Source organism: Pongo pygmaeus, chromosome 2, assembly GCF_028885625.2.
Source record: "Pongo pygmaeus isolate AG05252 chromosome 2, NHGRI_mPonPyg2-v2.0_pri, whole genome shotgun sequence".
Classification (NCBI taxonomy): domain Eukaryota; kingdom Metazoa; phylum Chordata; class Mammalia; order Primates; family Hominidae; genus Pongo; species Pongo pygmaeus.
Window position 1 is genome coordinate 201,370,315 of NC_085930.1, and position 14,465 is coordinate 201,384,779.

Below are 14,465 nucleotides of genomic sequence, written 5' to 3' on the forward strand. Positions count from 1 at the left end.
AACAAGTATCCTGGACCACAAAAACGTCGTTAACCTAGACCTTATAGCCGGTTGGTTTTAGTACCTGCAGCAGGAGGATGTACTAGACAATGGAAGAGGCTGTGAATATGCCCAGTACAAACCTGGAGGGCAGTTCACATTTTGTGATTTAAGTGCCTAATTCCTTACCCAATTTCAATTCCTTTTTCTTCCTTACCCATGAGCCTCCAGTTCTGGCCAGTGAGACATATGCTGGGGGTTTCTGGAAAAGATGCTTCCATGGTAGAGGTACCACATATTTCTACCTCCCTGTCTTCCTGTTTCCTGTGTCCTAGATGTGAACATGACACCTACAACTAGAGCAGCCATTTTGGACTGTGAACAAATGGTACTTCGAAGAAAAAGTACATTGAATTGCAGAGACTTCGGTCCTGATGTCTTTGAATGGTCCAAATAACATGTGGAATGCCTGTATTCAGGCTTATCATTACAGAAAAAAAAAAAAAGCAAACAAACCCACAACCTTCCAGTTTAATTTAGCCACTATTTTCTTGGTTGTAAAGGTAAAGTGCCAATCAGATCTATTATGAGGGTATGTTTATGAGGTGAAGCGGTCAGCATAGAAAATAGTTACTCAAAACACTAGGGAAAAATATCATAAACAAATTCAGAGTTAAGTCAGTCAATGAAGCAGTGGTACAACCGAAAATGCATATAAGAAACAAAAAGATGAAACAGGCAAGGAAAATGACGTTAGAGACAAGTCATAGCATGACTGACATGCAATTCATATGTTAAATACTCCTCCTGCAATGTTCTTCTTGTGTATGTCTTTGTGTGCCTCTCTGGATCAGGGACATATTTTTCAAGACAGCAAATTGCAATGGGTAGGCAAGGTTAATACACAAGTAGGTATAATATATAAGAGACATAGCACAGAAATTAAGATACGTTGTCTTTCAGATAAGGTTGTCAAAAAGAATTAGAAAAATAATATGACAACAGCAATATTATTTTATACTCGTAAGAAAAACAATTGTGAAAGTATGTGCTCAGAAGATGCACACTACTTTTAAATAAAATGTATTCAATCCTCTCAAAAAAACAAACCTGAAAATCAGTGCAAAATCAAGACTTTTTTTGAAAGATGGTAACCCAAGGTTTTGATGCCAGTATAAATATAAAACCAATACTTCTCACAAATGGAATAGGGTAGTTTGGATTGTTAATGCACTTAGTGTCATCCAAAGTGTTCAAAACACGTGCTATGTTCTGTAGAAGAGATTCAAGAAAGGCACGCGGCCAGGCGAGGTGGGGTGCCTGTAATCCCAACACTTTGGGAGGTCGAGGTGAGCGGATCGCGAAGTCAGGAGATTGAGACGATCCTGGCTAACACGGTGAAGCCCCGTCTCTACTAAAAATCCAAAAAATTAGCCGGGCGTGGTGGCGGGCGCCTGTAGTCCCAGCTACTCGGGAGGCTGAGGCAGGAGAATGGCGTGAACCCGGGAGGCGGAGCTTGCAGTGAGCCGAGATCGCGCCACTGCACTCCAGCCTGGACAACAGAGTGAGACTCCATTTCAAAAAAAAAGAAAAAAAAGAAAGAAAGACATGCACGGTTGTTGCAGGTGATTTTGAAATGCAGCATTTTCTAATGGCCTAATCCTAGCAGTGCTTGCATGGGTATGAATAAAAGTAGGTATGATAGGAACCTCTGATCTAGAATAAGCAAGCTGCATTTTCTAACCCCCTCCATGAGAGTCATCTAAAAGCATTGAACATATCAGATATATTAAGTTATTGTCAAATGTTCCACTTTTCTTTAAAATTGCAGCTGTTTATCTCTTCATCAGTGACCTGCACAGTGCCTTCTTCATAGCAGTCACTTAATAATGCTTAGGGAATTGAATTGTCAATGTTGTTGTTTGTTCTTATGGTTTATGGCAGTAGCTTTAATTAATCAATATTTGCATTTCTCTGCGGATTTTTAGAATATCCAATGACTTGTGACAGAAAATACATCTCTTCGTTAGTAATGGAGATTTGCTACTTTTTGCTCTTCATTTACATTTCCTCTTGATAAAAGGGATCTGAATTTCATTCAAATATTTACCCCTCAACCATGCAGACTTGTATCTTGGGGGACAATCCAACCTCCAGGTCTTGGTTGACTTACACTAGTCAACCTATCTCAAGTTTCTGGCCATGGTCAGTCACTAAAGTGTGGACAGATGATCTAAATCAGGTCAATGAACTGTAAGATATTGTCTAGGGGATTCTAATAGAGAATAGATGATATAAGCATGCAGGTTCTGAAACTTCTAAAGGAACTTCTGCCTCTAAGGGAGAAGTTATACATGGAGGTGGACAGAGCTGAGAGAACTACAAAGTAAGCCTCGATGGTGATGCTGCGTACCTAGATATTCGAGATGAAGCGCCAGTTTGGTTTGGGGATTCTATCTGAGCAACCAGAAGCATCCTAGCAGATATAGATGTTCAAACAAATACAAAGGCTGTATTGAAAACCTTTGAGTAACTTTTCATTTTTATTGATGTCAACTCAGTTTTTCTTCCACCTCCTTTTCTGAACATTCTTCCCAACTAAGCCCTGTTTTGCAAGTATCCATATCTTTCATTCAAATGATTTCCTCTACTTGAGAGGCCTTTGTCGTCTCCCTTTTATCACTCAGCAAGTATCGGTTCTTTTTCAATCGCTGTCTTTCCTCTAATCCCTGACGATGCGTTCGTTGCCTCCTCAGTGGCATACAAAATCTTTTTTGCATCTATCATAGCACATACTTTTAGGTATTGCATTATTTGTTTATTTATGTGTCTGCCTTTGTTGTTGTTGTTGTTGCTTCGAGATTGCGATTTAGTTTTTGTTGCCTAAACTCAACTGAGACTCTAGTTGGTATGTTATGAATGAAAGAATAAACGAACATACTTTAGTTCTTAATCCTTGAAAGCAACATGTCAGGTTGAGACAAGTAGCTATATAATTACAAAGAAACATTTACTTTTCTTTCAACTCTTCAACAAAATTAGACATCTTTCCCATCTGTAAATCAATTTTTGATCTTTTTCTTAAGACACAGCACTTTTTCAGCAATATAGGATAAACACACTAAAAAAAAAAAAGGTGGACTTCTCAAAGAAGTTTAATGTTTAAAAAAAAGTGCCAGTATTTCGTCTACGTGCATGAGCATCTCAGGATTTTAATTGTTTTTAATTCCAGGAGGGTAATGATGTATAAACATTTTACAAATCTGAGCTCAGAAAACAATGATTTGAATAATCTGTGCTTTAATGGAAAAATGAAACATTAATTTGTTTAGTTTCTCATACAACATGTTTACTAAACATTTCAGTGTCAATAATTTCAAGATTGTAACATTTAACCTTGTATTGGAGCTAATACCAATTCTAGTCATGGGAGTATGTTTTAGACTTTTTGAACAATTTTGAGTAAAATGAATGTCATTGTCTTTAAATTGTACTTGGAGCAAAGACAAAGAAACATCAGCTCATTCTTTCCAACTAATAGAACATTTAATGATGCAATTTTTATTACATTATTTTAAGGCTATTATCATAATGTTAAATATTCTTATTTTTGCTTCTGTCTGTTACTAAAGCTCAATACATCATTTCTGAACATTATTAATTTTCACTTAACTTAGATTTAAGTATTGAATTTTTAACTTGGGCTCCAGGAAAAATCCTGAAAAATAAAGATCAGCTTCTAGCATCCTTTTCCTGTTCTTTCACCACAAATTCTCAATTTGATATGACTTATGAAATCTGTATTGGGAAGTATAGATTTCTAAGATAACTTTTTGTAACTAAAAAATAATTTCCTGTGCATCACAAGGGGGATTAAAAATCACCAAAGTACTGAAGGAACATGTGCTTTGATTATTATTCCCACCTGTTTCTTTTTTATTATAAAGTGGCAATTTGTACCATCATTAGAAATGTACATTAATGTATAAAGTTTTGCATTCAAATCTCTTTATTTTTGATTACCTATGACTAAAGACCGCAAATCAAATAAAAACTCTATATAATATATCCTTATTTCAGAAGCATATGTATATATACACATATATATTTGTAGAACAATCCACTGTTTTAAATGTAATTTTGACTTAAAAAATGCTATTTACAATTTTATGACAGAGAAATAACCTCAGCCTTTTATGGTATTAAAATGAGCAGGGAATTTTTATGTTTGTGTCTCATCTTGTGCAGATGAAATTAAGCAATATCATGGAAAACCTTCTCAAGAGCAAGGCCTTGTAGACTAAGGTATGAGGGTGAAATAGATTTGCTATTTCTGGGTCTATGTTTTAAAAAAATTACTGGCAATGTAGTCATACTTACTTCTTCACCAAGAAATCAGTGCTCCCAAATTAGGAATTCCAAACTTTTCAATATGCAACCTTTAAAGTCTTTCCTTGTCCTTACTCTTGTCTTAATACTCTCATCTACCACTAGTAGCACCGCAGGACCACCAATCTAGATATTAGATTGTTGCTATTTTATTAAACAGAAGAGTCTTAGTTCTTTTAAACAAGCTTTCTGAATTAGAATGAGGCCCATAAAGCATCACATTGCATTACATTGCTATCTCTTTATTGCGCCAATCCATAATGGCTAAAAATGTGCTATTAAATTTGTACGTAAATTTCAAAGCCAAAACTATTGCTATGAGAATAGGATGGCTTGCTGCCCTCCAATTTGCAGAAGCACAAAAGTCTCTGAATTAGCAAATGGAACTTCAGCTCCATTTGTTTCTATACTTTATTCTGCGAGCTTAAAAATCAAGTAAGGTATATTGACCAGAAAGCTATTTTGTGAGACTCTCAAAAGTTTTGTTTTCATTCTTAAGCTCGTTGATTTTGAAACATATTCCAATAAGAACTCAGGATAAACATATCTTAATTTATATCCACGTAGCCAATTGCAAAACATTACTAAAAGCCATATTTTTCCTGGGAAAAATCCCAATGCAACTCAAAAAAAAAAAAAAAAAAAGCTTATTTTACTTAAAAAGGAAAAGTGACGAATGAATTGAAGACCCAGAAATCAGAACAATGAAAATCAAAGAATTATTATACTTGAAATAAGCTTGAAAAACAAAGTACTTAAACTCAATCATATTTTTGGATGAAGTTGGATATTATGTTTATACATGGTAATATTTTAAAAAACTCAGTGAATACTGGCATATTCTATTAAAGGTTTCATGTACTTGAGAAGTAAGCAGCAGTTAAGCAAACATTCACCCTTTGCTCTGAGCTACATTTTTTGTCAGGTTTATGTGTAAAAGAAATGAGGTTTCCAATTAATTCTCTGAACTAAACTGGAAATAAGACAAAGCTAATTCCCAAAACATTTTACTGCAGTGAACATTTGCTTAACATAATACAGTGAAAAACAATATACAAATTGTATGGTTAGAATTTTTTCTTAACTGCTATCAGGAAGGAGACAAATGTGAGTCTAGATGATAAATGATGAATAGCCACTGAAAATAGAGGGAGGAATTTTGTTAGTGATTCATCTCTCTATTTTTTCATAACCAACTTAATTAAATATATTCTGTCATGAAATCATCATTGTAACTGATTTTTATGATTTTCATCAATTGTGTTATTTATGAAACCACTGTTTTACTGATGAGTGTGTATGTGTGTGTATCACCACAAAAGCTCAAGTCATTTCATGCTAAAAGAGCCAGTGTCCCATAGTGTTGAAGTTTCTTTTTTATTTTTTTCAAATAAAATAAGCTTTGTGTTTGGGATTTTGTTTTTTTTTTTTTTGGTTCTGGTAGTGACAGGTGTATTTATAATCAAGTTGAATCAAGAGTGACAAGAAGAAATACAGCTAGAGTTATATTTTTCCCCCAAGGGTATTCTTTTCCTAGAAGAGCAAGTCCGTTGTTAGAAAATTTAAATGTCTTTATTTGTTACTTTCCAAATATTTTGGTTAAACAAATATCTCTTGCAAAAGTGTCTTCAAAATCTTTGCCTAGATGCATAACATTTGTTCTTTCCAACTGCTTAGGTAAATTCCTTCATTTCATTTTCTGCTAACCTCTAGTTAACATAAACAGGATACCTGGTGAAGGATATGGTCCACTATTGAAGAATAATGATTGTGTAAAGTGAGGGAAACTATACTGACCTTGAAATACGGCAACCAATGGCAAGGTTTGAGGTGAGGGCCTAGAGCTTCTGCAAAGTGTATATATTTTAGGGAGTCATATTTGGAACAATACATGCTGGACAGTAGAGATATAGGAGAAGTTACATGCTATGTCTTCTCATTGATAATATCCATAAATCTGCATACATTTTTTAACATTCTGTTTTGTGTGGTTTTTTTTCTTTAAATTTGGATGTCTCTACACCACTCCTGATTTGTAGGACTAAATAGATCTATTTATTCCAATGCAAATTGTATAACATTTATTTCTTCCTTGATTTTTAAAAATAGTATTCTTAACTATGTATGTGCCTTCTCTTACACTGAGTTCTTTTTTGCTACTTTAAGCTGCTCACACAACACAATCCTGTCTGTTGGAGTCATAGCTGCTAATTCCATATTATTTCTCTACAACCCTTGAAAATTTAGTGTATTACTGGTACCCTTCTGTGTTCTAGGAAACAAACGAATTGCAAACTGGACTTGTAAATGAGGATCATACATAAAGCAACAGATTAGCTACTGGCTTTGTAAGATAGTAAGTTAGGAATTTCACAGTCATCTCTCCAAATTTCATGGCAGAGTTTAAAAAATAATATAAGACTGTGGAAAGGTATAAAGGCAAATGCAATTTGCGTTGACTAATTTCCTAGGACTTATTTCCTTATGTAAAACCCCTGTTCTTTCTTTCCTGCCGCAAGACAGGGTACAAAGCTTTCTAAAACATGCACTTATACTCTCAAAGGTGTCCACAAAGCAAAAAAATCAGACCAAATGCTAAGAGCAAGTAACTTATACCTCACCACCTGGACATGGCACTGGCAAAGAATTCCCAAAAGTCACTTCAGCATTAGAACAGTAATGTTTTTGCTAAATTACTAAAAGAAAAAAAAAAGAACTCCTGAAATAATATCTTTGATAAAAATGTTATACTCTAGGATAATTTGAAATTATTTTTGTGAAAGAAATTCGTTAAGGCTATTCGATGCCATACAAGACTTTCCTTTTACATAAAACAATCTTAAATTACATCTCAAAAATAATTTCTTACACTTTTCTTGATGATAAATGGTTCCTGGCTATATATTTTATAGGTGTTAAAATAGTTTATAATTTGGAAATGTTCAATTTCACGGTTACAAAAAAAATCCTGCAAACAGAATGTAATGGTGTGTCAATTCCAGATGCCCAAATAAAATACAAAATCAAGCAAAACCACACATCGCAGCATTATCATGAGTTTAAGCTATTTAGTATATAACATCAGTTTGTGAGTTCAATTCTCCAAATCCTTTCCTTTAAAGTAATAATTTTATTTCATCTTTATTAATGTCTTCATTACAATTAGCCTTCTACTAATAACAATACAGTTTAATTTAATATTTGTGGAGTTCTGATTTATTTTTTCCTTTGCTTTTAAGTGTGCTAATTTTTGTGCACATGAATTTTCTACCACATTGCAACAAGCAAGCTTTGGTTCAATTTTCTTGTCCTACACAAAGGAAGATTTTGAGTGCAGAATCTTAGCCACTAGGTCTTGCGTTGTCATTTTATTTTCCTCTCCTTGGGTGGATTTACTGGAAGGAAATGGGTAAATGGGAAGGAAGAGAAGGGGAAGGGATGAGAGAGGGAAGAAGGGGAGAGTTCTCAGCTATGTTGAATCTTGATTCACAACTTTGCCTCCATTCATGGTTGGTGTTCCAGAACTTTTCCTTGAACGCCCTTGTTTTTCTCCAATTTCATGTAGTGATGGTTCTCTGTACATACACACTGAAAGGCAAAATAACAAAAAGTACTTATGACAGTGGACATAAATTTCCTTCAATAAGCTTTTCAAATTTTATTTTACAATATTCTTCACTCTCATCACAAGCTCTTCTCATTATAAAATAACAGTTTTAACTTGATAATATATTCAGTGAATACACATAATTTTCTTTCAGTTCTTTCAGTCACAACCTTTTAAACTTTTCTTGAACTACAGACATTTAAGTTGTTTCTGTTCTCTCATAGATAAGGCTTGAATCTTTATAGTTTCCTAACCTAGAAAACAGGATTTTCATCCAGGGTGAGAGGAGACATGGGAAATATTTCACTTTTTGGTCCTTAATCTGCAGTCTAATTTGGATAGGTAAAAAAATATTTATTTACATGTTGCTAATCTTTACCCTACCATAGGAAATATAATGTATCAAACTGAAATATTTATTGCCATTTCCAGGGCATCCTATGTAAAAAAAATAAGGGAAGACAGAGAAAAGGAAAAAAGATGAAGCAATTTCCCCGACTGCCCTAGATTTACCTAAAGTAAGAAACACAGTCTGTGACTTTTTAGTTATTCATCAATAGGGAATGTGATTATGCAAGCATGAGACTTCAGTTCACATCTATATCAACAGTTCTTTTCTCCTCTATTGTTTTGTCTGGCTGTAAAGTTCAGTCATCTGTGAGCCATCATGGCTATTCCTAGATAATTGTTTAGAAAGAATGAGGTTTTCAAATTATTCAAGTTATTCTTACAAAATACATTAATTCAGCTTCATTATACTGTTGTGAAGTAGACAAATGTGACTAGATAAAAGTATATGATATGTCTCATGTAAATATCAGGAGTTACTTTTATCCTCGGCTTAGGAACAAACAGGTATCTCCACCTATTGAATCATCATTACAAAGGTTTGATAATTTGAATGTTACTTCCAACATCAAATAGTTTCCTCCCTTGAACTTTGAGTGGTTACTGATTTGCGAAGCACGCTACCCGGTTCCACACCCTGACTCAGCCATCTCCTAGCCTTGTTAATTTGGACACATTTTCTTAAATGAAAAATAGCACGTTTATGAAGATTAAATGCCTTGCATATAGCAAGTACCAAAAAATGTTTATGAAAATTAAGGAGCTGATTTCTTTGTGAGCATTTTGAATAACAGATCTTCAGAGAATATAGAAATAAATTGTTTTGGTTGAAAGTATTCTAAATCCAAAACTAGACTAAAACAAAATTTAGAATACAAGTGAGAGTCTCCTGAGACTGGTTCAGCGATGAGGAGACAGATTTCTTCCAACATATTCTATTACAGAACTTCTTAAATGTTACCGTACATGTGAATCACCTAGGAATATTGTTAAAATGCAGATTATGAATCAGAAGGATTGTAGTGAGCTCGAGAGTCTCCATTTTAAATAGATCTCAGGTGATGTTGATGCTGATAAAACCCAGACTACACTCTGAGTAGCAGAAAATATATGTATAAAATATGTGTGTTAAGGCTGTGATGTAAATTAGCCACATATATTTTAATGAGATTTAAAAATATTTCAATTACTGCACTGATGGCTCTTCCAACATCCCCAAAGGACTAAATGCCCTTGGCTGAAGTAACAGAGTATACAGAGGAAACCAGCTCAGGCAGTAGATCATATAATTTTCAAATGACACAAGTAAGTCATTCAAGTTTGTCTTTCTTCTTCTTTTTCTGTTTCAACAAATATAAGATCCTTAGGGAATATCTTGCCAGAATCTTGAAGTTCCCTAAGTCTAATGGCGCCTACCTCTCTTTCTATTATAAAAAAATTAAAAACTCTAAAATTAAAGCATAGTTTTTTATTTGTGCAAAACACAATCATTTACATAAAACTGCTCAACGCACAGGGGAACGCAAGAAGCAACGAAGTGATTCAGCTGGAATGCTATTCATATGATACCATAAAATAGTTCTTCCCAACTCTGTCACCTAATCAGCTGTGAAAACGTACACATCTGCAGGTCACACCACAGATTGCTAAATCAGAATCGCAATGAATTTACAAAAATCTCCTTTTTTAAAAATAATATATTTTGACTTGCAAATCCTTAAGCTTCATCTGGGGATACTTGAGGAATAAATTTTGTAATTTTCATTAAAGTGTATATTTTTATCTTGTTTTTTTTTTTTTTTTTTTTGAGACGGAGTCTCGCTCTATAGCCCAGGCTGGAGTGCCCCTTGGCGCTATCTCGGCTCACTGCAAACTCCGCCTCCCGGGTTCACGCCATTCTCCGGTCTCAGCCTCCCAAGTAGCTGGGACTACAGGCACCCGCCACCACGCCCGGCTACTTTTTATATTTTTAGTAGAGACGGGGTTTCACTGTGTTAGCCAGGATGGTCTCGATCTCCTCACATCGTGATCCACCCGCCTCGACCTCCCAAAGTGCTGGGATTACAGGCGTGAGCCACCGCGCCCGGCCTAAAGTGTATATTTTTATCATTTTTTAAGCTGAGTTTCTTAGAGTTGCAATTTCCTTTTTAGTTTTTTTATGCCACAGATTCTACCCAAAACATTCGCTTGGACTTTTATCTTTTTTTTTTTTTTTTTTTTTCTGTTTCTCACTTGCACATAAAATACTTCATTTGTGTCAACACACAATGTTACTGTTATAATTACTGCTGCAGATAACTTTTCCAGTAATTTAACCCTGCTGGCCATCCTTATATTGAGAGGTATTGCAAATTGACATCTGAAAATATACAGTGTTTCAAAAAGCCCAAAGGTCACCAGTGCCACAGAAAGTTGTAAAATTTGCTCTTTTTCTCATACAACTCAATTTCTAATTTCCCAATCTTTGCACTAAATGGAGTAATAAAATTAAGGGTTTTGAAAACCTAGTTCATGTCACAGTTAGAAAATGACAAGTAAAAGGTAGGTTTTCCAGTTCACTGATAAAAACTGCCCTCCTCCTCAATAAATCAAATAGGTATTTGAATTTCTATACTTCTGTTAACCAAAATAAAAAGATGTTCGGAGAAAGCAAACTAAAGTTATTCTAGAAACTGCATGCAAATACAAATACAGAGAGCAAAACCTTGGTCAAAGCAATAGATTAAATGTGATTTCTTGAGCATTAATTTTCATTGTTATTTACAGGACCTAGGATTCAGTAATATATCTAAGAAGCTGACAAATCAAGGAGAATAAGTCTCAATCTAATTTCTGAATTACAACGTAATTAAAAGACCATAATCCAATTAGAAAGCGAAGAAAGAATAAAGTACCTCCCTTCAGTAATATAACTGCCTTATTACCATCCATAGTCGCATTAACACTTAATGACTGCTATTCTGAATGTACATGGTAAATAACGAAACAAAATTGAGGAAGGAAACAAGGCGTAAGTGTTCTCTAAAGTGCATTATACGTGCAAAATGTAAACGAAAATCACCATGATGTATATAGCAGCCTCAATGATAATTCCTTGAACAAAACTGTCATTTCAGAGTATTCAAAGCAATTTTCAATTGATTAACTACATTTTACAATTATAACCCAGTGAATATAGTAGGTGAGAAATTATCACCCCTATTTTTTAAATATAAAAGAAATTAAGCCACTTCCATAAAGTCAGATAGTGAGTAGTGGCAGGGCCAGGATGAATATGTAGGGTTTCAAGGTCCTAGTTAAGAGTTTTGAATAAAATCAGAAATACCGTAATTTATCCAATAAAGAATGTAAAATGACTGACATATCAGTGTTTGAATTCTTATGTCTGTATGTTAATCAAGATTTAAGTTGGCCTTAACTTCACTAAATATTCCTAAAGTCATTCAGAAATGGTAACAAAAGAAAATGTATGGCTGTTATAAAAAAAATCAAAAAAGAAAGTAACAAGAGTTGGTGAGTATGTGGAGAAATTGATACCCTTATTCATTGCTACTTAAATGTAAAATGGTTCAGCCACTGTGGAAAATGAAATGGTGATTCCTCAAAAAATTAAATACGGATGTACCATATGATCCAGCAATTCTACCTGTAGGTGGACCCTCAAAATAAATGAAAGCAGGGACCCCAGCATCTATCTGTACATCCATGTCCATAGAAGGATTATTCACTGTAGCCAAAAGATGGAAGCACCAAAATGTCCACTGACAAATGAATAGGTAAATATAATGTGGCCTATACATATAATGAAATATTATTCAGCCTTAAAAACAAAATTCTGACACATACTACAACATGAATGAACCTTGAAGAAATTGTGCTAGGTGAAATAAGCTCCTTGAAATATTTACAAGGAGCCAAATATTGATTCCACTTATGTGAGATACCTAGAGTAGTCAAGTTCACAGAGGCAAAAAATAGAACTGTACTTTCCAGGGGCTGGAGAAGAATGGGGATTTCATATTTAATGAGTACAGAGTTTCAGTTGGGGAAGATGAAAAAGTTCTGGAGTTGGATGATGGTGATGTTTGCACAACAATGTGAATGTACTTAACGGCAATGAAACATATACTTAAAAATTATTAAATTGGTAAATTTTGTATTATCATATTTTACCACAATTAAAAAGCAAACAAACAAACAACTTATCCCGAATTGTCCTGAGTATAAGAAGTGACTATTAAAGCCAGAGGTGTTCTATTTGCATAGGAAGAGCCAGCAATTCCCCAATAATAAAAAATATTAGTTTTAGAACTGTATTAAGGAAGAGAGAGTTGAGATATAACTGAGGAGGTACAGGGTGAGGAAAAGGATAGAGGAATCTGATGAAAATATTCTAGGACTGTGCTACCTAGTATAGCATCCATTTAGCCATATGTAGCCACTGAGCACGTACAGTGTAGCTAGTCCTAATTCAGATGAGACATAAGTGCAAAAATAAACACTACAGGACTGGGTAAAATAGGGAGGTGATGACGAATAAGAAGGATAAGGCTAATTTGTGTCAGAGCTTGCTGAATTCCAGGCCAGAAAATTTAAACCCTGAATATCATATATATCAGCCTCAATATGATAGCAAATGAAGAGTTAATATACTTAGTTAATTAAGTGATATGATAGCAAATGAAGAGTTAATGTCCATCCGACATGAGTGTATAAAGAGAAATCTATTAATTCCTTTACGTAGAAAAATGTCTAGGTTTACATGATATGGATACAACTAGTCAGTATAGTCAAGAAAAATCATTCAAATTGAATCTCACTGAATGAACTCTGTAAGCAATGGCTGGCAGCATTTGAAACTTTTATGAGTTGTTCTGGTGCTTTGCAAACACAATCACAATTTCGTAGGAATAAATCTAGCTGAAGACCCACTATGTGTATAAGGCCCACTGCTTATCTAATATACCCATTCCAAGTACCATAATTCTGAATGCAATTGAAAGGTGAGGTTCATTTGGGCAATCTAAAACATGTTCTTTTGTTTTAGGGGGAGCTTAAGAAGCCTAAACAAACAAAAAATAAATTAAGAATTACTAATGTCATTGCTTCTGGCCTTTTGGCTATGAACAAGTATGGAGAATTAGTAATACCACATGGAAAATGGGAATCATATGTACTTTATAGTAAAATTTATTCATGATCTTATATAAATATCAGTACTAGAATTTGTAGTTCTGCTATTAATTTCTAATCACATACTATTAAGCAATTAGGGGAAACCTTTAACAAGTATGTCCAGAGAACTGTCTAGGCTCAGACCTTCAATAGCTACATAAATTCTACAACTCTAAACTGTGGTTCTCAAATTATTCTTATCCCATGCCAGATTAAGTTTCTCTCTTCCTAATAATCAGATCCTTGTTATTAACCAGAAAGATTCCTAGTCCCTTGATTTGTAGTAGCTCGAAGTGCAATGTATTTCAAGAGGGACTTTTTCCATCTCTTTCTGTTATAATGAGCAACATTATTTCACCAGGAATAGATTTACCTTGCTTTAGGAGGTGCTAGAATTTTTTTAAATCTCTTTTTTTTCTTCAAAATTTTTTTTCCTGTTTCCTCTGTGTTATGCACTGGAGCCTACTTCAGCTATGAGAACCAAATCTGATATTGTAGTTCTTATGATAAGCAGTAATTTCTGGACTGGAAATAATGTGAAAACAAAACAAACAAATAGAAACTCCCTATCTTTCTTGTCTTCCCAGTTCCCCAATCCTGTTTCACAAAAACTCAGATTCAGTGGCACTTCCCATATGAAATTGGAAACAAATCCTCTAATTTAGACAATATGGGATGTTACTAGTTAACGGTGTCTCACTCAGGACCTTGGGGCTACACTTGTGATACAGATTTTATTTTCAGCAGGTATGATGTTATAGATAGTATTTAATATAAAACTGATTTTAAACTTTGTTTCTTTCTGATTGCACTTGATACTATTTTTCCAACACAGTTTCAGTGAACCCAAATTTCAAGGATGTTCAGTGTCCTAAAGATGCAAGGCCTGCATGATAAACAAACAATATTATTTCCCTTTCATCTGGCTTTTCTGGGTTGTCCTTGATCAAGCCGCTTGCCCTCTTTC

The 14,465-nt window shown here is 34.4% G+C and overlaps 1 protein-coding gene across 2 annotated transcripts in view; it reads right to left on the reverse strand.

The window, feature by feature from the left end:
- Nucleotides 1–3,258: 3,258 nt before the first annotated feature.
- The window catches only part of FGF12 (fibroblast growth factor 12), a 592,491-nt gene continuing 581,284 nt past the window's right edge, over nucleotides 3,259–14,465 (reverse strand). For both annotated transcript variants that reach the window (XM_054482314.2, XM_054482313.2), the window contains one exon: nucleotides 3,259–7,956. In XM_054482314.2, the coding sequence (XP_054338289.1) occupies nucleotides 7,838–7,956 (119 nt within the window). In that variant the 3' untranslated portion in view covers nucleotides 3,259–7,837. The remainder of the gene's footprint in view (nucleotides 7,957–14,465) is intronic.